Source organism: Kogia breviceps, chromosome 16 (genome assembly GCF_026419965.1).
Source record: "Kogia breviceps isolate mKogBre1 chromosome 16, mKogBre1 haplotype 1, whole genome shotgun sequence".
In the NCBI taxonomy this organism is placed as follows: domain Eukaryota; kingdom Metazoa; phylum Chordata; class Mammalia; order Artiodactyla; family Physeteridae; genus Kogia; species Kogia breviceps.
The window spans coordinates 25,411,637-25,434,215 of NC_081325.1; the positions used below are offsets into that span (position 1 = coordinate 25,411,637).

General features: G+C 38.9%; 1 protein-coding gene across 2 annotated transcripts in view; it reads left to right on the forward strand.

The window, feature by feature from the left end:
- Nucleotides 1-22,579, forward strand: part of VWA8 (von Willebrand factor A domain containing 8) — a 345,450-nt gene that overhangs the window by 197,802 nt on the left and 125,069 nt on the right. For both annotated transcript variants that reach the window (XM_059041719.2, XM_067016182.1), the window contains 3 exons: nucleotides 12,723-12,831; nucleotides 14,364-14,502; nucleotides 17,086-17,285. In XM_059041719.2, coding sequence (XP_058897702.1) covers nucleotides 12,723-12,831; nucleotides 14,364-14,502; nucleotides 17,086-17,285 — 448 coding nt within the window. The remainder of the gene's footprint in view (nucleotides 1-12,722; nucleotides 12,832-14,363; nucleotides 14,503-17,085; nucleotides 17,286-22,579) is intronic.

Below are 22,579 nucleotides of genomic sequence, written 5' to 3' on the forward strand. Positions count from 1 at the left end.
AAATAGCGCTTTTTTTTTTTTTTTGCGGTACACGGGCCTCTCACCGTTGCGGCCTCTCCCCCAGCGGAGCACAGGCTCCGGACGCGCAGGCCCAGCGGCCATGGCTCACGGGCCCAGCCGCTCCGCGGCACGTGGGATCTTCCCAGACCGGGGCACGAACCCGCATCCCCTGCATCGGCAGGAGGACTCCCAACCACTGCGCCACCAGGGAAGCCCCCCCGGATTAAATAGCTTTTAATGTCCTTCAAACTCATAGATTCTATGGTTCACTGCCCCTAGATGAATTGGATAGCTGAACAAGTTGTCACTCTTTTCCCTTATATCAGCAACCATTCATTACTTAATCAGCCAGTCTCACAGCGTATTTTAACAGAACTCCCGATGAAGGTAGCTAAGGTCATGCTTTACTGGTGTAAGAGGTGTTGACATTTCATTGCAGTGTGTGTTACATGATCATGTTTAGTATTGATCTTTCTTTTTAGAGTAGTGTCAGGTGTGCACATTTGCAGACAAAATAGCTTCATCTATATTGAATGTGTCTTAAAAGGGTATCTGTCTAGAATCAGTTTTCTACATTAAGACTTATCCTGTGTAATTGGAACATCAACAGCAGCTGCTTCTTCTCTGACCAAGACCAACTACGGGGTCTTCCAAGTACCAGAGACATCAAAAACATCCCCAACCAGGGCCTCCCTTAGGAGTAATTTCATAAGGTTTATCTTTCAATATAAGAATGATTATCAGTTTACTATTTATCCCATTAAATTGAAAGACTCACTTCTTAAAGTTTTGTGCTTCTCCTTCCATTTTCCAAACTATTATATGGTATAATTTTCTTTTTGAAGTCTAGTTTTTACAGATGAGTTCATTATATTGATCATGAAGTTCTAAGGTATGCAATTCCACTCTGCATCATGATTTACTTGCACTTCATAAAAGAGCTCTTAGTTTTCAAAACCAGTAAGATTTACATAATGACACTGTTATAAGCAGAAGGGTGGTATTGGGCTTTATAGTTTCACAGTCGTCGCCCTTTATTCTCTTGGTATATTATGAAGTAGCTTCACAGCCATTTTATTTGCTTTCAGCTCCTTTATGGGGGTGCAGAGAAAAATTTAAAAATATAACCAATCTACATAGAAATTGTCAAGATCTATGAATCTTCTTCCATACTCATCTTCAGCAGTCTCACAGAATTATCCTCGATCCTTTAGGCATTTGTAAGTGATATGTCACCTGGCTGAAGAGAAATCCCCAATCCCAACCAATAGGTAACTCTTCCAAATACACTTGCAAAGTCGACTGTATTGTTTGTTGAGAGTCATGTAGTCAGGATGCAGTGAGGAAGATCTGCCATGGTGGTTTGCAACTTGCCATCAAGATGAGAAACAAGTAGGTGAAGATGTTGTCAGTTGTAATGTAACCAAGTATTCATTCATTTAACAAACACTATTGAACATTTATGTGGTAAACACTAAGTAGGGAGTCAGAAATATAAAGGTGAAGAAGGCTCAGTACCTGCCTTCAAGGAGGTCATTATAATTGGGAAAGCACTGAAGAGTGACTTGTGTTCTGTGAGAGGCACACAAAAGTGAGTGAAGAGGTGGGGTTGCTGCCTTCTGCCCTGGGGGAGATTCAGGGACAGTAACCAAGCTGAATCTTTTTAGGATGACTTTACAGATGTTCTCCAGGCAAATAAAGGAGAAGAAAGCGCTTCAAGCAGAGACAGTTTTAAGAGGTCATGGTGCCTTTTGGAAAATCCAAGTATTTCGGTGACTAAAACTAAAGATCAAATGAGGGCATGCTATGTGGTGAGACTAAAAGGGAGAGAAGAGTCGAGGGAACCATAGAAGAATTTGAAGCCAGAAAGTAGCATGGTCTGATTCATAATTTAGGAAGACCCCTTTAAGTTTTCTGAAGATAAGAAACTGAAAGGCAGTGAAACTGAAGACAGGAAGACCTACCTGCTGGGAAGCAACCGCAGTAATCCCGGTGATGAACAGAGAGAGCTTCCACTGTAGCAGTGGAATGAAAAAGAGGGACACCGGTGAGAGAGGTTTCCATAGCAGAATCGATGGATTCTGAGTGCCAGAGATACAAGTGAGTAAGATGTAAACCCTACCTTCAATGAATTAACACTCTTGGGAAAACAGGTAAACTCCCAACCTTATTACGCAATATTATGTTCGAAGTGCTACATTCGCAGTAGGGTTTCTCATCCTATGAGTCCTTTTTGTGGGAAATAACAGGACTCAAACAACTTTTGTTTGTTTGTTTGTTTTCTGGGAAAATTTCCAACTGGGAAAGTTTCAGTCCCAGTCATTATTGATGTGGATAATTAGAAAAGGAAAGAATTTAAGATTGGAAAATACTAAGATGTAGTTGGTAAAGCAGATGGCAGAAAAAGAGAAGTTTTTGCAGTGAAATTTGAAGAGAGATGAGGGAAAGGAAACCCAAGCCCCAGAACTGTAGTTTCACATCTTCTATGAAGAAGAAGAAAGCCAGAGATGTGTGGAGCAAGGTGACAACAAGTTATAAAGTGAAAACCATAATGTCTAAATGCAGAGCCAGCCAGTGAAAGGAAAAGCACATGTACCTACTCGTGTACATATCATTTGCAGCAAAGCAAAACTTATTTACCAGCAACATGTGCGACTGTAGGGAAGGGAAATTCAGAAGTTTCTAGCAAACAAGGGAGGGTAATTGGGGATAGTAGTACCCATTATCACTCATTTAAAGTATTTAAAGTGGCATGTCTGTTTTCTCTGTGTAGTGTGTTGACTTTTTACTTTAGTAAGTATAAATATTTACAAGGGATTTCGTAGATTCACTTCTGACCATGCCCTCTAAACTGTTATTCTCTATCAGGTCTTAAATTTGAAAATTGCATATTCTACAGAACTCTATCTTAAGAGTTTCTAAGAGTTCCATATGTACAAATTTCCATGGAAACCCAGAAGAGCAAGAGATTCATTCTGGCCAGAAAGAAATATGGGAGAGGGATGCAAGGGGAAGTAACATTTGAATTGGGCCTTAAAAATGAGAAGGATTTCATCAAAGAGGCAATAGCAGAAAGGAATTCTGGGCTGAAGTAATAACCTCATGGAAGCATAAAAATGCATAGCATGTTCAGGAACAGCAAGTAGCAACTTGAGGTAACTAAGGCATACATTAGCTGGAGAGTAAGAGGAAAGGGTAAGAACGAAAGGTGGAAGTATTTGTCAGTGTTATTCTGTTAAAGGTTCCAGTAAACTCAGTTGGATAATCCAACTTAATTTTTACCAGAGGTTAGATTTAAAACATTAGGAATGAGTGAGGCCTGCTAAAATTGGAGTTGTTCTTTTTCTTCTCAAAGATGGTAGTAATTGGTGAATTTTTGAGTGTCGGTGGAACTACCCAGAAGGGTTCCATTATTCCCATGAAAATTAATAGTTCTTGTGGTAAGGAAATGCTTTAGGAATTGTTGATAATAGGTATATCAACAACTTTTGCATAATGCCCCTAGAAAGATCCAAATCTTTTTCGTGTGTTTCTTTCATACTCCAGAAATAGTATTGGCAAATGTTCAGAGAAGGCAGAAGTTTGCCAGAACATACTCTTTAAAACCCCAGCTCACCTCTATGGAACAATCTTAGACAAATCTCTTGTATGTCATTCAGACTCTATAACTCAACTTTGGTGTCCATGTGCACCATGTTATGAAATGTATGCATGCTTTAAAAAAAACTTCTTTTTCCTTTCTGTAACTTGGCTAAGTGCTATAATTCGACCTGAGTCATAATTTTGAAAGTCACCTTTTTTTTTTAGTTAAAAGTTTTTCTTCCAGATCTTTATTAATTCTTCCACAAGGGATTAAGAAACATCACAACATATGAATTGAAATACTTCGTTGTTTTAAAAAACATAAATTCATGAATGACATGATAAAAAGTAGTACTATTTTTAAGTCTTAAGTTCATCCTCTTCCCCTTTAAAATCAAATCCAGACATCATTCCAGCTAGGACTTTAACAAACTTAAACAATACAAGTGACAGGATCTTAAAACTATGGAAAATGCCATTGTTGTTTCAATCAAGTCAGGTATAACAACTTAAGTCTGGTTGGAGTTGAATGACAGATTTCAGTAATGGAATATAGGGCCTTTTGCTAACTGGTTAGTACTTAGAATTACCCCCAGATTAATGTTGAATATGTTTCAAATTCCAAAGCTTATTCATACACTCAGTTATAATTCCCCTTCCCCCTAACTACTAACTTATTGAAGGGGAGAGAGTTAATAACCGTCAAATTTTTCCACAACTTATTGGGAGGACTTAGTAGTGGAAAATAAATGAGGGGCTTTGGTTTACCTCAGTTGGCCAGCCTGGAGCCCACAGGAAGTCTAGAAACAACTCCCCGCGTTACCAAGGATCTGACAGAGTCAGCTTGATTGTGCGACACCAGAACACCCTGCGTATGTGACTTTCAGTTGCAATTGTTAACGCTAATAGCATCTTGTTATGTGGTTCTGGAATAGATTCGATATGGGGCACCTGAAGGTCTTTCCCATACTCTGCCAACCAAACTGCTAGTATTATTTTTAAATGGAACCAGGCAACCTGTAATTTCCATGACTGTTACTTAGAATGAGTTGGCAAGTTCAAAGCAGCTTTCATGAGTATCCCTGGGGGTTGTCAGTAAAAATTGGAAGTCGAGTAAAGTTACTTTTTCCCAAATGGATAAAGGTTTTTGGTTTTGTTTTGTTTTTAGCATCTGTATGATACTTTGTGGGATTATTAAAGTATATATTAGACGTGTTTTTTAGGCTAGATTTCAACCTATCAACCGAGCATCATTTTTATTAAACAATTCTCCGCTTCTGATTAGATTTCCAGATGTGTAACTGTTTCTCTTGTCTTCAAAGAGCCAATTTAGGATGTATGTGGAGCTCCTTTTAAAAAAAAAAAAAAAGCAATTTTGTCTATCAGGCACCTATCCTATTGATAGGTATAGATAATTTCATTCTGATTATTTATTTTAACTCCAGAGCACTAAGGTAATGTAAGATCTACCACTGGTACTTTGCTCCACTCTCTTCAGTGATCATCAGAGACCTCCCCCAGCTGTAAGAAACCAGAAACTTACAGATTATCCCTTTCATCTCACCCAGAGAAATTGTCTAACACTCAGAGAAATTGTCTAACTTTTCCCTTCACAAGTTTCCTAGCTAATAAAAGAACTAGCACTAGAACCTACTCAGTCTTCTACACTAGAGGGAAATTAGGTGTGTCTGCTTCCTTTGTTTTCTCCTCTATATTTAGAGACTTAATTCTCCTTTGGTGAACTGCTGAAAGCAATGAAGAATACTGTTCATCCCCTAAACAAGGAGAGAGATATTCCAGTCTGATGTTTTCAAGATCTGCCCTTTTGACAGGGAAATGTGTTTTTATTACATTTAAGAGAGAACACGGTAATAGTAAATCCCCTGACTCACTGCCTCTTCCACCTCATTACCAGTAGAAACGTGGAAATAAGTGGATGACCTAATTGTCCACGTACTTAAAATGTATTTTAAATGACAGATACAAAAACACATACGTACTTTTGAATGATTTATGACTTAGAAAAATTTCAATGTAAATTTCTTTTAAATTTCTTTCCTTCTGTGTTAAACATTAACATTTCCGGAAAGTGTGGTTTTGTATTCTTTTTTTTTTTTGGTACAATTTAGCAAACCTTTTTTAAATTTAATTTTATTTACTTTTTATACAGCAGATTCTTATTAGTTATCCATTTTATACATATTAGTGTATACCTGTCAATCCCAATCTCCCAATTCATCACACCACCACCACCACCCCCCGCCGCTTTCCCCCCTTGGTGTCCATATGTTTGTTCTATACATCTGTGTCTCAATTTCTGCTGCCCTGCAAACCAGTTCATCTGTACCATTTTTCTAGGTTCCACATATATGCGTTAATATGCGATATTTCTTCTTCTCTTTCTGACTTACTTCACTCTGTGTGACAGTCTCTAGATTCATCCACATCTCTACAAATGACCCAATTTTGTTCCTTTTTATGGCTGAGTAATATTCCATTGTATGTATGTACCACACCTTCTTTATCCATTCATCTGTCATTGGGCATTTAGGTTGCTTCCATGACCTGGCTATTGTACATAGTGCTGCAATGAACATTGGGGTGCATGTGTCTTTTTGAATTATGGTTTTCTCTGGGTATATGCCCAGTAGTGGGATTGCTGGGTCTTATGGTAATTCTATTTTTAGTTTTTTAAGGAACCTCCATCCTGTTCTCCATAGTGGCTGTATCAATTGACATTCCCACTAACAGTGCAAGAGGGTTCCCTTTTCTGCATACCCTCTCCAGCATTTGTTTGTAGATTTTCTGATGATGCCCATTCTAACTGGTGTGAGGTGATACCTCATTGTAGTTTGGATTTGCATTTCTCTAATAATTAGTGATGTTGAGCAGCTTTTCATGTGCTTCTTGGCCATCTGTATGTCCTCTCTGGAGAAATGTCTATTTAGGTCTTCTGCCCATTTTTCAATTGGGTTGTTTGGTTTTTTAATATTGAGCTGCATGAGCTGTTTATATATTTTGGAGACTAATCCTGTGTCCGTTGATTTGTTTGCAAATATTTTCTCCCATTCTGAGTACTGTCTTTTTGTCTTGTTTGTAGTTTCCTTTGCTTTGCAAAAGCTTTTAAGTTTCATTAGGTCCCATTTGTTTATTTTTGTTTGTATTTCCATTACTCTAGGAGGTGGATCAAAAAAGATCTTGCTGTGATTTATATCAAAGAGTGTTCTTCCTATGTTTTCCTCTAGGAGTTTTATAGTGTCTGGTCTTACATTTAGGTCTCTAATCCATTTTGAGTTTATTTTTGTGTATGGTGTTAGGGAGTGTTCTAATTTCATTCTTTTACATGGAGCTGTCCAGTTTTCCGAGCACCACTTGTTGAAGAGGCTGTCTTTTCACCATTGTATATCCTTGCCTCCTTTGTCATAGATTAGTTGACCATAGGTGCGTGGGTTTATCTCTGGGCTTTCTATCCTGTTCCATTGATCTATATTTCTGTTTTTGTGCCAGTACCATATTGTCTTGATTACTGTAGCTTTGTAGTATAGTCTGAAGTAAAGGAGTCTGATTCCTCCAGCTCAGTTTTTTTTCCCTCAAGACTGCTTTGGCTATTTGGGGCTTTTTGTGTCTCCATACAAATTTTAAGAGTTTTTGTCCTAGTTCTGTAAAAAATGCCATTGGTAATTTGATGGGGATTGCATTGAATCTGTAGATTGCTTTGGGTAGTAGAGTCATTTTCACAATATTGATTCTTCCAATCCAAGAACATGGTATATCTCTCCATCAGTCGGTATCATCTTTAATTTCTTTCAACAGTGTCTTATAGTTTTCTGCCTACAGGTATTTTGTCTCTCTAGGTAGGTTTATTCCTAGGTATTTTATTCTTTTTGTTGTGATGGTAAATGGGAGTGTTTCCTTAATTTCTCTTTCAGATTTTCATCATTAGTGTATAGGAGTGCAAGAGGTTTCTGTGCATTAATTTTGTATCCTGCAACTTTACCAAATTCATTGATTAGCTCTAGTAGCTTTCTGGTGGCATCTTTAGGATTCTCTATGTATAGTATCATGTCTTCTGAAAACAGTGACAATTTTACGTCTTCTTTTTCAATTTGTATTCCTTTTATTTCTTTTTCTTCTCTGATTGCCGTGGCTAGGACTTCCAAAACTGTGCTGAATAATAGTGGCGAGAGTGGATATCCTTGTCTTGTTCCTGGTCTTAGAGGAAATGTTTTCAATTTTTCACCATTGAGAATGATGTTTGCTGTGGGTTTATCATATATGGCCTTTGTTGTGTTGAGGTAGGTTCCCTCTATGCCCACTTTCTAGAGAGTTTTTATAATAAATAGGTGTTGAATTTTGTCAAAAGCTTTTTCTGCATCTATTGAGATGATCGTATGGTTTTTATTCTTCAATTTGTTTATGTGGTGTATCACATTGATTGATTTGCCTATATTGAAGGATCCTTCATCCCTGGGATAAATCCCACTTGATCATGGTGTATGATCCTTTTAATGTGATTTTGGATTCTGTTTGCTAATATTTTGTTGAGGATTTTTACATCTATATTCATCAGTGATATTGGTCTGTAATTTTCTTTTTTTGTAGTATCTTTGTCAGGTTTTGGTATCAGGGTGATGGTGGCCTCATAGAGTGAGTTTGAGAGTGTTCATTCCTCTGCAATTTTTTGGAAGAGTTTGAGAAGCACAGATGTTAGCTCTTCTCTAAATGTTTGATAGAATCCACCTGTGATGCCATCTGGTCCTGGACTTTTGTTTGTTGGAAGATTTTTAATCACAGTTTCAATTTCATTACTTGTGATTGGTCTGTTCATATTTTCTGTTTCTTCCTGGTTCAGTCTTGGAAGGTTATGCCTTTCTAAGAATTTGTCCATTTCTTCCAGGGTCCATTTTATTATCATAGAGTTGCTTGTTGTAGTCTCTTTGGATGCTTTGTAGTTCTGCGGTGTCTGTTGTAACGTCTCCTTTTTCGTTTCTAATTTTGTTGATTTGAGTCGTCTCCCTCTTTTTCTTAATGAGTCTGGCTAATGGTTTATCAATTTTGTTTATCTTCTAAAGAACCAGCTTTTAGTTTTATTGATCTTTGCTGTTGTTTTCTTTGTTTCTACTTCATTTATTTCTGCTCTGATCTTTATGATTTCTTTCCTTCTGCTAATTTTGGGTTTTGTTTGTTCTTCTTTCGCATATAGTTCCTTTAGGGGTAAGGTTAGATTGTTTATTTGGGATTTTTCTTGCTTCTTGAGGTAGGCTTGTCTAGCTACAAACTTAGTCCCTCTTAGAACTGCTTTTGCTGCATCCCATAGGTTTTGGATCATCGTGTTTTCATTATCATTTGTCTCTAGGTATTTTTTGATTTCCTCTTTGATTTCTTCAGTGCTGTCTTGGTTATTTAGTAATGTCTTGTTTAGCCTCCATGTGTTTGTGTTTTTTACATTTTATTCCTGTAAATGATTTCTAATCTCATAGCGTTGTGGTCAGAAAAGATGCTTGATATGATTTCAGTTTTCTTAAATTTGCTGAGGCTTGATTTGTGACCCAATATGTGATCTAACCTGGAGAATGTTCCATGCACACTTGAGAAGAAAGTGTAATCTGCTGTTTTTGGATGAAATGTCCTGTAAATATCAATTAAATCTATCTGGTCTCTTGTGTCATTTAAAGCTTGTGTTTCCTTATTAATTTTCTGTTTGGATGATCTGTCCATTGGTGTAAGTGAGGTGTTAAAATCCCCTACTATTATTGTGTTACTGTCGACTTCCTCATTTATAGCTGTTAGCAGTTGCCTTATGTATTGAGGTGCTCCTATGTTGGGTGCATATATATTTATAATTGTTATATCTTCTTCTTGGATTGATCCCTTGATCATTATGTAGTGGCCTTCCTTGTCTCTTGTTACATTCTTTATTTTAAAGTCTATTTTATCTGATATGAGTATTGCTTTCTTTTGATTTCCATTTGCATGGAATATCTTTTTCCATCCCCTCACTTTCAGTCTGAATGTATCCCTAGGTTTGAAGTGGGTCTCTTGTAGACAGCAAGTAGTCTTGTTTTTGTATCCATTCAGCAAGTCTGTGTCTTTGGGTTGGAGCATTTAATCCATTCATGTTTAAGGTAATTATCGATATGTGTGTTCCTATTACCATTTTCTTAACTGTTTTGGGTTTGTTTTTGTAGGTCCTTTTCTTCTCTTGTGTTTCCCACTTAGAGAAGTTCCTTTAGCATTTGTTGTAAAGCTGGTTTGGTGGTGCTGAATTCTCTTAGCTTTTGCTTGTCTCTAAAGCTTTTGATTTCTCCATCAAATTTGAATGAGATCCTTGCTGGGTAGAGTAATCTTGGTTGTAGGTTCTTCCCTTTCACCACTTTAAGTATATCATGCCACTCCCTTCTGGCTTGTAGAGGTTGTGCTGAGAAATCAGCTGTTAAGCTTATGGGAGTTCCCTTGTATGTTATTTGTCATTTTTCCCTTGCTTTCAATAATTTTTCTTTGTCTTTAATTTTTGCCAATTTGATTACTATGTGTCTCGGTGTGTTTCTCCTTCGGTTCATCCTGTGTGGGACTCCCTGCACTTCCTGGACTTGGGTGGCTATTTCCTTTCCCATTTTAGGGAAGTTTTCGACTATAATCTCTTCAAATATTTTCTGGGGTACTTTCTCTCTCTCTTCTCCTTCTGGGATCTCTATAATGCCAATGTTGTTGCGTTTAATGTTGTCCCAGAGGTCTCTTAGGCTGTTTTCATTTCTTTTCATTCTTTTTTCTTTATTCTGTTCCACAGCAGTGAATTCCACCATTCTGTCTTCCAGGTCACTTTTCCATTCTTCTGCCTCAGTTATTCTGCTATTGATTCCTTCTAGTGTATTTTTCATTTCAATTATTGTGTTGTTCATCTCTGTTTGTTTGTTCTTTAATTCTTCTAGATCTTTGTTAAACATTTCTTACATCTTCTCGATCTTTACCTCCATTCTTTTCCTGAGGTCCTGGATCATCTTCACTATCATTATTCTGAATTCTTTTTCTAGAAGGTTGCCTATCTCCACTTCATTTAGTTGTTTTTCTTGGGATTTATCTTGTTCCTTCATCTGGTACATAGCCCTCTGCCTTTTCATCTTGTCTGTCTTTCTGTGAATGTGGTTTTTGTTCCACAGGCTACAGGATTGCAGTTCTTCTTGCTTCTGCTGTCTGCACTCTGGTGGATTAGACTATGTAAGAGGCTTGTGCAAGTTTCGTGATGGGAGAGACTGGTGGTGGGTAGAGCTGGCTGTTGCTTTGGTGGGCAGAGCTCAGTAAAACCTTAATCCTCTTGTCTGCTGATGGGTGGGCCTGAGTTCCCTCCCTGTTAGTTGTTTGGCCTGAGGTGACCCAACACTGGATCCTACCCGGGCTCTTTGATGGGCCTAATAGTGGACTCTGGGAGGGCTCACGCCAAGGAGTGCTTCCCAGAACTTCTGCTGCCAGTATCCTTGTCCTCACGGTGAGAAACAGCCACCCCCTGCCTCTGCAGGAGACCCTCCAACACTAGCAGGTAGGTCTGGTTCAGTCTCCTGTGGGGTCACTGCTCCTTACCCTGGGTCCTGATGCACACACTACTTTGTGTGTGCCCTCCAAGAGTGGAGTCTCTGTTTCCCCCAGTCCTGTTGAAGTCCTGCAATCAAATCCCACTAGCCTTCAAAGTCTGATTCTCTAGGAATTCCTCCTCCCATTGCTGGAACCCCAGATTGGGAAGCCTGACGTGGGGCTCAGAACCTTCACTCCAGTGGGTGGACTTCTGTGGTACAAGTGTTCTCCAGTTTGTGTCACCCACCCCGTAGCTATAGGATTTGATTTTATTGTGGTTGCGCCCCTCCTACCGCCTCATTGTGGCTTCTCCTTTGTCTTTGGATGTGGGGTATCTTTTTTGGTGAGTTCCAGTGTCTTCCGGTCGATGATTGTTCAGCAGTTAGTTGTGTTTCTGGTGTTCTTGCAAGAGTGAGTGAGAGCACATCCTTCTACTCTGCCATCTTGAACCAATCATCTCTGGTTTCATATTCTATGCAAAAAATATCTAAGCCTTGCATGGTCTTATTAAGTATACGAAGATATTTTGTCAGATTACTCTTTCACTGAAAATAAAATGATTTTCTAAATATCAATATGTACTCTTTTAATGATCATCAAGCTCATTTCAAGCATACATTTCAATTTATAGCCACATGTACATGCCTTATTTTTAAAGAACTTTTAACTCTGAATCATTTTTGGCCTTCACTTACTATGGAATAAGAAATTTATAATGAATTAAGTGACAAATTAATGGTTCGTTTTTTAAAGATTCAAAGAAAAGTTAGTATGATTAAAAAGTAAAAACTATTCTAAAGAATTTGTCTGTGGTTTTGTACTTTAACGTTGCTATATTTGTTTTCACAAGTTATTTTATTTAAATGTAACTTTAAATAAAATAGAATCTAAACACAGAATAATTCTATTAGAAGTCAGAATAGTAGCTCCCTTGGTAGGGGCAATGACTGAAGTGGTCCATGGGAGTTTCTGAGTGTTGTTGATACTTGGGTGCTGGATGCACACGTGTGCTCAGGACTAAGTGGCACATTTATATGAACGTTTCTGTAGGTATATTATATGTCAAGTAAAAGTAAAAAAAAAAAAAAAAAATTAAAGTGCTAAGATACACCCTATGAAACTTGCCCTGTACAACTCACAAACATGTGACTGGTAGTACTGTGTACTATTTATTATTTGATTTCAAATTTAGGAGAATAGAATGAAAAAATTGATGGATTGCTCCATTGTTTTTCCTAAATCCTTCCTATACTATAATAGGAATTTGATATTAAATTGCTACGTATTTACCAATTCAGGGAAAAAATATGTAAACCCTAATAATATTTGTCATTAAGGTAAAAACAGACTAGGACCTTACCTTCTGAGTTTCTGAAATGTGAAATCTTTTTCTTTTCACAGTATATTTTAAATATCATATTAAAGACTATCTGTTAATAAAATTAACAGATATTTACTTCTAAGTAAAGCTTTCTTCAAATTTGCTTGTGTGGTCAGTAATATATGGCTCATTATTTTTTCCTATGACTTGGAAACAAGAAGAAATGTTTATTCTTCAAATTAATCCTCGACAGGTTGCCTCTGCCAGAGCGGACTTTCATGGGCTATTGGACAATTGGTCAGTCAAGAAATGGAACGCAAAAACTATTGTGTCCAGCAGAAACTCATCATATAGATATAAAGGTTGATATCATTATTTCTTCATGAGAATATTGAATGTTATCGATTTTTCTATATCTTCCCTGGAGAAAATCCATTCAATCTCAGAAATGACTTGTTCTGATGTTATTTTAGAATAGATTAACTTCTGCTCTAATTCTTAAGCCAGTCTGGCCTCTGAGGGACTCAATGTAGGTAATGGCTAATGGCCAGTAGAATTCCTAAGACCTATCCTGTATTTCAGGAAAGTCAGATAGGATGGTTACTCCATTATATTTGTTTTCGTGAAAAAGGGCAAAGGAATATCAGTCACTAGTTGCAATAGGAACCCCTCTAGGTTTGACTGTTGGGAATTAGATGCTTATAAAATCATTAGAAAGGACAGGAGGAACAGAGTCAAGGAACCATCACTGGACTTTTGGTTTCAAGATGAGTGTTTTTGCTTCTGCTACCACCCCTGTTGTTGGGAGCTTCACAGTAAGGCAGGATCAGCAAACTTTTCCTGTAAAGGGCCAGATAGTAAATATGTTAGGCATTGTGGCCATACAGATTCTGTCACAACTACTCAACTTTGCCATGGTAGCAAAAAAGCAGCCTCAGACAGTACGTTAACAAATGAGTGAGACTGTGTTCTAGTAAAATTTTATTGAAAAAAGCAGGGAGATGGATCAGACTTGACCCGCCATAGTCGAGTTTGTCTTGACTAGGCCATAGTTTGTCAACCCTTGTAAGCAGAGCATAGAATCTGACTGCTTATATCTGTCAGAGCCTCCTTATCTGCTCTGACTGCAGGAAGATGGCCCTTGCCTCTCATCTGCCTTCCAAATCTCATGCAATTGCATTTAATTGGCAGAACCTAAATCACATCCAGTCTGACCTCTGAGGGACTCAATGTAGGTAATGGCTAATGGCCAGTAGAATTCCGAAGAGCTATCCTGTATTTCAGGAAAGTCAGTTAGGACGGTTACTCCGTTGTATTTGTTTTCATGAAAAAGGGCAAAGGAATATCAGTCACTAGTTGTGATAGGAGTATGAAGAATGTAGTTTTTAGTCTTCTAGCTCCTAAGATACAGACTAGCTAGAAGGGGTGAGAGCACCCATGGATGGCAAAATAGTAAATATCTAACCCAAACCTTTTTGATTAATTAAGGACTGTAAGGGCATGCAAATCAATGTTCAAGAGTCAACTGTATTTAAAAAATTATTCTCCTGGTTTGGACAGCTCTGGGTCCCAATACTTGAATTTCAAAACTTGCTCTTGGCTTTGGAAAGAATGAAGGAATGAGAACTCCTATGGGATTTTACATCTGCTATATTTTGTGAGCAAAAAGAAAAGAAAGTGAGAAATTAAATAAGATAGCACATGTGAAAGCATTTATAAATGCAAGTATATGGTATTATGATTGTTATAAGTATCATGCTAGTCAGTAAAATGAGAAGAGGTATATCAAGATGTGGAATATTTGAATTGAAAATCTGTATTTTGGAAGAACTTTAGCTTTTCTACTTTTTGCTAACTACGCAAATGTCTTAACTCAGATAACTATTTTTTGTAGGGTCCAGCACTTATAAACATACAGGAGTATCCAATAGAAAGACATGAAGGAAGATCCCAAACCTTTACTGAAGAATGTGCCTCCTGGAAGTTACCGTTGGATGAAATTAACTTAATCTGCGACATCGCTACATCACATGGTATGTCAGTTTATTCTTTTGATTTTTCCTTCCTGCACTGATTTTTTTTAAAGCAGGATCAAAATAATCTCTAGACATCAAGAAATCTATGATAGACTCAGTAACTGTGTCATTCTTGTATTGGATGGCAATTATATGTAATTTAGAACTAATTTCCTATAACAACCTAACAAAATACTATTGTGAAATCCACATAAGCACTGCTGAGTTTATATGCATATGTCTGCTTCTCATTACAATTGTAGCACAAAGTTTAACACACCCAGGCGTGTGCTAAAAATAGAAGAGGGAAAGAAAAAGGAAAAACATTGGATTTTTTTGGCTCGGATTCCAGTTTGGTGATTGCATGAACCCTGAAAGCAGGGCTGGAGGATTTGCAGTCATTAAACCTCTCGTTGTAAAGAATGGCAAGTAAAGGATGTGAATTTTTGGCATCTACGTCTCTGGACTGTTGCCATTACCTACTGATTCATGCAGTGTGCCCTGGGCACTTACTGGCAGAAGTTTTCAATTGATGGCAGTTACTAAGGTGATATAAACAGAAGAGATGGCAGGGGAAAGGGAGAAATTCTCTAACTTGCCTACAATGGAGGTTATTCAGGGAAAAATTCAGAAGCAAGTTTTTGTTCATGTAAGTTCTGTGGCTGTTTTCTCCAACATCAGCTATGTTGAGTAAAAATATGTGCTTTTAAAATGTACAGGGTTTTTGTTGGTAACAGATTGGTGTTCCTATTAAGATCTTTTACATTCACTAGTAGAGAATAAGTATGAATCTTATGGATAAAATTTGAACTTTGCCCTTGTCTCATATTTAGAGATTGTAAGTAAGTATGCTGTGATCCTCTGGCCTATGCCAGTGACAGGTGTCATTAAACCTTGTCACAGTCTCACAGTTCTCAACACAGCATTCCAGGCAGCCACCGTGAGCCAGTCAGAATTGGTCCTTAAAAATGAAACTCATTTGCTGTCCCTCACATAATTTAACCCTCTATTTGAGTGTTGTCCACATTTGCAAGCTAGGTTTTTGTGTTGTTTTTTATTTCTTTGTTTTTTTACCTATTCTGTATTGGTGAGAGAAAAGAACATTTTCTTGGGTTAGCATCAGGGTTAAATACACACACACACATATATATATATACGTATATATATATATATATACATATATATATACGTATATATATATGTATATATATATGTATATATTTGAGCCAAAGACCAAACAGCACTTAATGCCTGCAATAAGAGAGAACAATTGTAAGTTCATGAAGTACATTTCTATTTATTTTTTTCTTTTTACATTTCTATTAATACTGTTATTATATTCCCTGGTCCCTATACTGTGTACAAAGGTGCTCAATAAATGTTGAATTGAACTTATTTGTGCTGATAGTAGAAGCATTAAAAAGATTCTTAAATTATAAGTTGTGTGATTCTGATATTTAGAACTGTAGCGCACACACACACACACACACACACACAGAGTTCACATTGTCTCCTAAATAATATGTCTTCTTCTGCCCTTCCATTGATTTGTGTTTCTTATCAATGTTAGCTCATTTAAATTTACCGTATCTTTATATATATTTAAGTTTTCTATATCTTTATATATATTTGGTCTTTATGTGTAGACATGACATATACATGCATACACACATACACTATATTTTTTTTCCAGATTTTCATATCTTGTGTCTTAGTTTTGGGTTCAGAAAATATGACCACTGTAAATAGATACCTGGATGATGAGTGATGTTAATAGCGTTTATTATACAGAAGCAGCTTAATCCCTTGCTTCAAGGTTCCCAGAAATAGAGATTATGGGAAACATAGTCCAAAGCCTGGCTTCTCTAAGGGAAGCCCTCCAACCAACAGCAGTGACATCTCCTGGGAGCTTGTTGGAAAGGCAGAGTCTGAAACCCCACCTCAGACCCACTGAATCAGAATCTGCATTTTCATTAGATCCCCAGGTGATGCATATGCACTTGAAAGTTGAAAAAGCACTGAAATAGAATTCCAAAAATGGACCTAGTCAAGTACTAGTTTGAAAAGACAGAGATTTTGTAATAATAAATACACAAATATGAAAAAAGATAATTTGGAAAATAAGATCCCTAGAGCTAAGAACCAAAAAATGGGATTACTTATTTACTAGAAAAGCCTAAAGATCTAGTAATTAGCTGGGAAATGCCAGATTAGCAGATAGAAGATGTTGACCAGCTGTTGTCCATCTGAGCCAATAATAAGAGGAAACAGACTTTTATTGAGGCATAAAATACTTTCATACAAAGAAGAATTTCCTGACATTGAGGAGTGTTAAATAGTTAATGGTGTTAGCATGAGATGTTATAGAATTCTTTGGGGACCAGATACTTATTTCCAGGAATAGGTAGGTGTGGCCCAATGTACATTTACAGCAGGTGCGAAGTTGCTTCTCAAAGTGCTCTTCAACCTAATCAATCCATTTGCAAATCATCTGCTGAGTTCTGATTGTGTGCTGTCTCACGATTCAGTTTTCACTGGACCTTTTGACCAGTCAGAAAATCTATTGCAGACCATGGAATTAACACTTTTTTGTCATTTCAGAAAATGAGGAAAATACTCTCTATGTAGTTGCATGCAATCCCGTTTCCTTACACTTCATGAATATGACTGGGAAAAACGGCTACTTTGTGGACCTTTTTGACATCTTCCCAAGAACGGCCAGTGGAGTCTGGCACCCATTTGTGACAGTGGCACCGCTGGGAAATCCCCTCAAGGGTCAAGTGATTCTCCATGAGCAGCAGGTAATGACATGGTCTAATTATGCCCAGGGTAACTGATGCAAAGGAGAAGGCAAGAGTGTTTTTCTACCTATAACTAAAAATATGTGCTGTCATAAAGATTGACTAAAAATATGTGCTTTCATAAAGATTGAGGACAGGGGCTGAAGGACGAGATCAGGAGTTGTATTTTATCAGTACCACAAGGCAGGCTAATATCTTCCTCTCTGCAGAGACTTCTCAACCTCAGCACTAATGACATTTGAGGCTAGATAATTCTTTGTTGTGAAGCTTACACTCTCTTTGGGGAGATAGACAACAAACAAGTAAGCCAACAAATAAATACCAATTTCAAGTAGTGATAAGTGCTGTATAAAAATAAGGCAAGGTCCTAAGGAATGATGGGGGTAGGGTAGGAGGAGATGAAAGGGTAAACAGTACTCAAAGGAGTGCTGAGATATCTCCCCTTAGGAGATGACATTTTACCTGAAACCTGAATGGCATTCTTTATGTGGAGATAGCCATGTAAATATACTGAATGGAATTATCTTAGTCTGTTTGGGCTGCTATAACACAAGTACCGTAGACTAGATAGCTTATGAACAGAAGAAATTTATTTCTCACAGTTCTGCAGCCTGGTAAGTCCAAGATCAAGGCACTTGCATATTCAGTGTCTGGTGAGAACCCACTTCCTAGACAGCTGTCTTTTCATGGTAGCCTCACATGGCAGTAGGAGCAGGGATCTCTTTCATGTCTCTTTTATAAGGGCACTAATCCCATTCGTGAAGACTCCAGCTTCATGACCTAATCATCTCCATAGGCCCCACTTCCTAATACATTGGGGCTTAGGACTTCAGCCTACAAATTTTGGAAGGACATCAGGCCATTGCAGGAATACACTGAGATTCTTTAGTATCTAATGATGCTCAAGTTCCAACCATCACTACTATTGTAAGACAACACTAATGAAAAGTACAGATGCCCAGAGTCAGGCTCAAAGTAATTCCAAATAGAAGATATAGATCAAAAGACAGTCTGTGTTTCAATTAATGAGAATTCTCCAGGTCTAAGTTAATCTGTACTATCCAATAGAAAGGAGTACAATGTTTTTGCAGACCTATTACCCACCTAGTATCTACCAAATAGTATACTAAACATATTATTCATTCATCAGATATGTATCATGTGCCTACTCTTAGGGACACTCATGAACAAAACAACAAAAAATCCTTGTTCTCAAAAGCTTACGTTCTGGTGCAAAAGGTAGACAATAAGCAAAGTAAAAATTACACCTTAAGTCAGAAGATGAGAAGCAAGGGAGAGTAAAATAGAAGGCTGGGAGGAAGGTTGCCTTCAAAACAGGGTGAGTGGGCAGGGATTGCCTAACTGAGAAAGTGATATTTAAGCAAAGATCTGATAGAGGTGAGGGAGAGAAGAGATATCAGGAATAAGAGAGTTCTAGGCAAAGGAATTATAAGTTCAAAGGCCCAGAGGCTGGAACATGCCTCTCCATCTTTAAAGAAGCCTGGGGCTTCCCTGGTGGCGCAGTGGTTGAGAGTCTGCCTGCCGATGCAGGAGACACGGGTTCGTGCCCCGGTCCGGGAAGATCCCACATGCTGCGGAGCAACTAAGCCTGTGAGCCATGGCCGCTGGGCCTGCGCGTCCGGAGCCTGTGCTCCGCAATGGGAGAGGCCACAACAGTGAGAGGCCCACATACCACAAAAAAAATAAATAAATAAATAAAGAAGCCTGGTGGGGAAGACTGAATGAGGGGGAGGGTATAAGGAGGTGAGGTCAAAGAGGTCACTCAGTGGGTTGGGTCAGGGACCTGGTGGAAGGGTGGGGAAGCAGATGTGTAGAGCCTTGTAAATCATTCTTATGTTCTGTGGCCTGACTGTGAGGAAAAGGGAAGGCCTTAGAGGGTTTCAAGCAGAGGAGAAGCAAGATCTGATTTACATATATATATATATTTTTTTTTTTTCTGTACGCGGGCCTCTCACTGTTGTGGCCTCTCCCGTTGCAGAGCACAGGCTCCGGACGCGCAGGCTCAGCGGCCATGGCTCACGGGCCCAGCCTCTCCGCGGCACGTGGGATCTTCCCGGACCCGGGCACGAACCCGTGTCCCCTGCATCGGCAGGCAGACTCCCAAACACTGCGCCACCAGGGAAGCCCCTGACTTATATTTTTAAAGGATTTCTCCAGCTCCTCTTTGGTGAATAGTCTGTAGGTACTAAGGCAGAGTGGAGGAGATTAATGAAGAGATTTTGACAATGATCCAAGCAAGAGATCATTGCAGTTTGGAGGAGGATGGCGGTCATAAGTAATGATGGATTCTGGATATATTTCGAAGGTGGGACCAACAGGATTTCTGAACAGATCAGATATATGAGGTGAAAGAGAGTAAACTAAGGTCAACTTTAAGATGTAGGGCCTGAGCAACTGAAAGGATAGACCTGCCATGAACTGAGATGAGGAAGGAATTGATTTGGAGGGGAAGATTAGAGGTGTGATTAAATTCGAGATGCCTGTAACATATCCAAGTAGATGATTCTGGTGTTTAACGGAGAAGTCAGAACAGGAAACATACATCGGGCATCACTGGCATATAAATGTTATTTAAAGTCATGAAACTGAAAGAGATCACTAAGGGAATGAATGTGGGTGGAAAAGAGAAGTCTGAGGGCTAAGCCCTGGGGCAATGAAATATTAAGAAATGAGAGAGGTGAGGAGGAATCAACCAAGGGGAACTGAAAATGAGTGCCAAGTGAAGTAGATGGTTACACCAGGGTGTGGTATCCCAGAAGTCAAATGATGAATATCTCAAGGAGGAGGATCAATTTTTTTTTTTTTTTTTTTGGTTTTTTTGTGGTACGCGGGCCTCTCACTGTTGTGGCCTCTCCCGTTGCGGAGCACAGGCTCCGGACGCGCAGGCTCAGCAGCCATGGCTCACGGGCCCAGCCGCTCCGCGGCACGTGGGATCCTCCCGGACCGGGGCACGAACCCGCGTCCCCTGCATCGGCAGGCGGATTCTCAACCACTGCGCCACCAGGGAAGCCCAAGGATCAATTATTAAATGCTGACAAATGTGTCAAGGAAAAGATTACATACATTATTCCGTGTTATTCTTCCACAGGCCCAGTGAGGTAGCTTTAGCAATATTTACATGTGAGAAAACTGAGTCTCAGTAAGTTTAAATAACTTGCCCAGTAAATACATGGTAGAACTGAGGTTCAAACCCAATTGGATTAACATCACCAGAATTAAACTTCATCCATGCTGCTGCTCACTGCAGAAATGTGGGGAAAAGAATAGTCTGAAAATTTTTCTTAAGTATTCATAATAGGAAAATATGGGAAAAATGTAATGTTGTTACTTGTTAAGTATTTAAACACACTATGAGAGTAAAGCGTTACCTAGAAACAGTACTTTTAGACTGTTTCTAATCAAGAATAAAAAATTGCATAAGTAACCCAGCAGTATTTCGTTGAGTAAATAAGTCAACCTTAACTTTAGGCTTTGCCTAAATAATTATCATAAATTCTGAGTTAATAAATTTTTTTCTGGTTTTCACAATTTTTTCAATATGGCTTTCTCCTAGAAGCAGAATGTATCACTATCCAGCTATTGCTTATAAAGGTTTGTGTCCATCACATTGGAATAAGGGTTTTACTTTATAGATTTCCAACAAAATACCAATGCCATTGAATTGAATTCTATAGCCAGAAGAATCTGTCATAAAAAGCACGTATCTTGGGCTTCCCTGGTGGCGCAGTGATTGAGAGTCCGCCTGCCGATGCAGGGGGCGCGGGTTCGCGCCCCGGTCCGGGAAGATCCCACATGCCGCGGAGCAGCTGGGCCCGTGAGCCATGGCCGCTGAGCTTGCGCGTCCGGAGCCTGTGCTGCGCAACGGGAGAGGCCACAGCAGTGAGAGGCCCGCGTACAGGAAAAAAAAAAAAGCACATATCGTGGTGATTTTTTTTTTTTTCCGGTATGCGGGCCTCTCACTGTTGTGGCCTCTCCCATTGAGGAGCACAGGCTCCGGACGCGCAGGCCTAGCGGCCATGGCTCACGGGCTTAGTTGCTCCGCAGCATGTGGGATCTTCCCGGACCAGGGCACGAACCCGTGTCCCCTGCATCGGCAGGCGCCACCAGGGAAGCCCTCGTGGTGATTTTTGACTCAGGAAACCAATCAAATTTAAATATGAGTCTACATTTGGAGTATTTATTCAAACAATCTTACCAGATTTTCAGCTGTCAGATAAACTGTCAAATTTACATATACCAATTCTTTAAAAGTATGAGATTTTCAGGTTCTCAGAAAGTATTTTATTTTCTCAAAAGATCCAGTTATTTGGCAACATTGCTGACCAATACCCATCTCACTTATAACAACTTTCATCGAAGAAAATCTGTTTTTCAGTGTAAAGATGTACTTGACTTGCGCAGCCCGCACTTTCCTTCCTGGCATTCTTGCATGCTACCTGGCTTATCCCTTGGACCAGTTTCAACAGTTTTCCAGAAGGGTGCCTCAATGCCCTGAGCCGGCACGCACGGCTTATCGGGATACTTTTGCTACCCGTACTCTGAACTGCCTCTTCTCTTCCCAGAGAGGATATATCAGCTGTCTGTTTTATATTATGTCCCTGCTAGGATATAAGATCTCCTTAATTCCAAATGAACAGCATGTAACTGTAAAATTTAACAAATGATAAATAACTGTAATCAAATAAAAAATGTGTGCACTGCCATCAGTTCCTTCTCCCCCATTCTGCCCTGACAATGGAGCTAAAATATTGTAGAGAAGTACTTCCATTAATTCATCTCTCCCTTGTCTTTATAAAGCTTGGCAACAGATACACTTCCCTGGTTAGTTTAAGAAGTTGTTCAAAAATTCCTGGCTAAAATAAAATCTTAAGTGAGGAAAGGGAAATTTTGCCATGCCTAAAAATAAAGCCTCCTCCCCCCACCCGCCCCATGAGATTACTTAGTACATCTGTACAAAGTTTAGAACTTCAGACTTTAGGACATTGAGGTCATCCAGAGGTTACTTTTCTCCCAGTCAAATACAAACATAATAAAATTGCTCACTCGCTTCTCCTCCCTGCCCCCCTTAAAGGAGAGCCAAAACCACAGTTACATGTACTCATGTGTGATGCAGAATTCTATTTTTGAACTCAGACAGAATATATCATTAGTCATTTACAGAAGGAAACCATTAACATCTAAAAGGATGGAGCGGCAGGACTCCTTCATGTTGCCAGTTGCTTCTAGAACTAATTCTAAATACAGCAGTGGCTGGAAACATATATATGGGTGTG